At 52.3% G+C, this 2980-nt stretch overlaps 1 protein-coding gene across 1 annotated transcript; it reads left to right on the forward strand.

Moving 5' to 3' along the window:
- Positions 1 to 2009: 2009 nt before the first annotated feature.
- On the forward strand, positions 2010 to 2974 carry LOC124231884 (xanthine dehydrogenase/oxidase-like; the record flags this gene model as incomplete). Its single annotated transcript, XM_046648897.1, has 2 exons — positions 2010 to 2196; positions 2796 to 2974. Coding segments are annotated over exons 1-2 (366 nt in total), but the record flags the coding sequence as incomplete, so codon positions are not given.
- Positions 2975 to 2980: the final 6 nt, after the last annotated feature.

Consider the following 2980-nt stretch of genomic DNA (forward strand, 5'->3'; position numbering starts at 1 on the left):
GGGCGGGCTCTGAGGACCGCCTGAGGGCCTGGGGACCCACCGAGGAATCTGGACAGTTGAATTCCTGCCATGACCCCTTTGTAGTCACACAGCCCGGTTCAACCCCTTGCTGGCTGCGTGAAGTCAGAAAAAAGTTACTTCTTCTCTGCCCTCATTTTCCCATTTCACATATGGGAGTAACAATACCTCCTTAAAGGGTTGTTCTGAGTGTTAACTGAGATCCTTGCTGACTGTTCTCCATAAATGTTTTCAGAGAGCCAGCTATGCGCCAGGTGTTCTGGGAGGGGCTGAGGTGCCAAGATCAATTGGACACAGTTCCTTTCCTGGAGTGTCTCCCAGTCAGAGGGAGGAGGGAGCAATGGAGGTAAAGCGTCTAAGGTGGGGCCTGATGGACACTAGGGGTTCCATAAACGTCACTCTCTTGCCCCCCACTTTTCCTGGGGGCGATGTGGTAAGGCAAAGGAGAGGAGATGTCCAAGCGTGACTGTGTTTGTGTTGCCTATGACTGTGGCCACCTGCCTTGTTGAGACATGAGGCCCACGATATGTGAACAGGCCAAGGAGACTTGAGACCTGGCTCGGCCCATTTCCACTGTGCTGGGTCCCAAGCCCAGTGAGGACCCGAGGAGAGGATTGTGGCACAGCCGAGGTCTGCCTTAAAGGACCTCTGGTTTGGGGGAACTAGACATGCTTTTAAGCAGCCAGTTCAGCTTGTAGGAGACTCCTCGCTCTGGTTCTGGAAGGAGCCCCTGAGCCCTGGGCTCTGTTGGATCTGCAGAGCTGGCCATGCCCTGTGAGCACAGGTACGGTAGAGTCCCCAGCTGCAGCAATGCAACACATGGGATGGCAGGGTGGCCTGTGAGACAGGCTCAGGTGACATGATCACGATGGCCCAAGTAGTCACAGCCCAAAGTAGCAAGAGGGAAGGTGGAGAATGACTGGCTGGAAGAATCTTTGGGGTCCTTTGACACATGATGTGTTCCTTGCCATAAGTCACACCCCATCCTGGACCCACTTAGATTCCAACAGAAAGGAATTCACAAAAACTTTATAAACTTCAAGTTAGAAATAATTTCTTAAGCCCACTCTGTCTGCTCCACCCGCTCCTCCCTTGTACACACACCCCACCAGTTTAACCCCACAGCCAGGGCAGGGTGTTGGGGGCACCCGGGCAGAGAGAGAACCTTACCCAGATGGGCCACTTTCTGCCTCCATCTGCATTCTATGTCCTGGGAGCTGATATTCAAACTGGCCAGACTCCTGGAACCCTCAGGAATTTCCAACAGCACATGGGAGGGTCAAGGATGCACAGACATTTCTTTTTAACCTTTCCCACCTATGGCCCTGTGGGTGGGGCTGGGGGAGGTGCTGTGCTAACTAGGTCTGGGGAACAGAGGCACGTCTGTCTGTCCACAGAACTGTCTAACTTAGTAGCCAGAAAGGACAGAGCCCAGGCCTGGATGTGTGGTCCCACAAAGCCGTGCACCTTGAGGAACCCAGACGCACGTGGGGACTGGGTGGCAGATTTGAAGTTTTCCCTCAGTCACTTTTCCCTCTTGCTCAATGTCGGACTTTCATGTTATCATTACTATCACACCCCACTCTAACAGTAGGTCCAGTACTGCAATGTGCCCGTTCTTAGCTGTGTAATTTGGGCAAGAAACTCAACCTCCCTGTGCCTCAGTTTCTTCATGGATAAACAGAGGAAATCACTGTCTCGTAGGGCTGCTGGAGGATTAAATGAGTCAAGATGTGTAAAGTGCTTAGAAGGGTTCCTGACCTATTTTAATACTCTGTGTTTTCTAATATTGTTACTAAACACCTGCAAACACAACATACACACACACACACACGAATATATTCAAGTTTATCTTATCTGAATTCGGACAGTTTTTTGAGGGAGGGAAAAACAGAGCTTGTGGGCTGACAGTGTGGAACCGTGCTCACCCCATCTTGTCCACGGCCTCCTCATTCCGAGACGTCCATGGGGCAGTCGGTCACACTGTGACTATGGCGTCCGTCCTGCGCAGCGATGGAAAGAATGCCGCCGGCTGCCCTGGGGATAAAGGACCACCTGCAACCTCAGGCTTCCGTTTCTTTCCAGGCATCGAGATGAAGTTTAAGAACAAGCTGTTTCCTCTGATCGTGTGTCCAGCCTGGATCCCCGAGATGAACTCAGTGGAGCACGGAGAGGAAGGTAAGGAGGTTCGCCTGAGCCCACAGAGGAGCTGGGACACTGGGAATCGCTTACCCGGAGGGGGATGGCGGGTCCCCAGAAAGCCTCCCCTTTGGCTTTTGCTGCCGCCTGCTGCTCCGGGAGCCACCCTGCACAGGGGAAGCGGCTCATTCCTTCACTGCCTACTTCCACTGAGGATCCGTGGTAGGGTGCCAGCTGCAAGGGCTGTGGGGTTTTTGGTAGTTGTTCTCTATCCTGGCTACTGTTACAATAGCTCATGGGGGTAGGGGATAAGCTGGGGGAGTTTTTGGGTGCTTTTTAAAAAATGCCAGGACTTAGCTCTTAGAGATCTGATTTTAGTGAGTTAAGAACTACTGCTTTAGGGAAAAGAGCACTCTGGTTGTAGGATCAAGAGACCTGGGGTTGAGTCCTGGCTCTTTTATTAGCTGTGTGGCATTGGACAAATTAACCTCTCTGGGACTTAATGTTTTTACCCATATAAGGATGTGAGACCTGGTTCAGCCTCACTCAGGTTGCTGTAAAGCTTGATAGGAGCTGTGTGTGAAAGGGTTTTCTGAGCTGCGAAGGGAATCGCTGTTATTCTGAGCGTGTGTTCCCAGGTATCTCCTTTGGAGCCTCCTGCCCCCTGAGCTGTGTGGAAAAGACCCTGCTGGATGCAGTTGCCCAGCTTCCTACCTACAAAACAGAGGTGTTCAGAGGTGTCCTGGAGCAGCTGCGCTGGTTTTCTGGGAAGCAGCTCAAGTCTGTGGCCGTGAGTCTCTGTTCAGGGGCCCGTAACGCCCAG

This window comes from Equus quagga, unplaced genomic scaffold (assembly GCF_021613505.1).
Source record: "Equus quagga isolate Etosha38 unplaced genomic scaffold, UCLA_HA_Equagga_1.0 HiC_scaffold_10905_RagTag, whole genome shotgun sequence".
Lineage (NCBI taxonomy): Eukaryota > Metazoa > Chordata > Mammalia > Perissodactyla > Equidae > Equus > Equus quagga.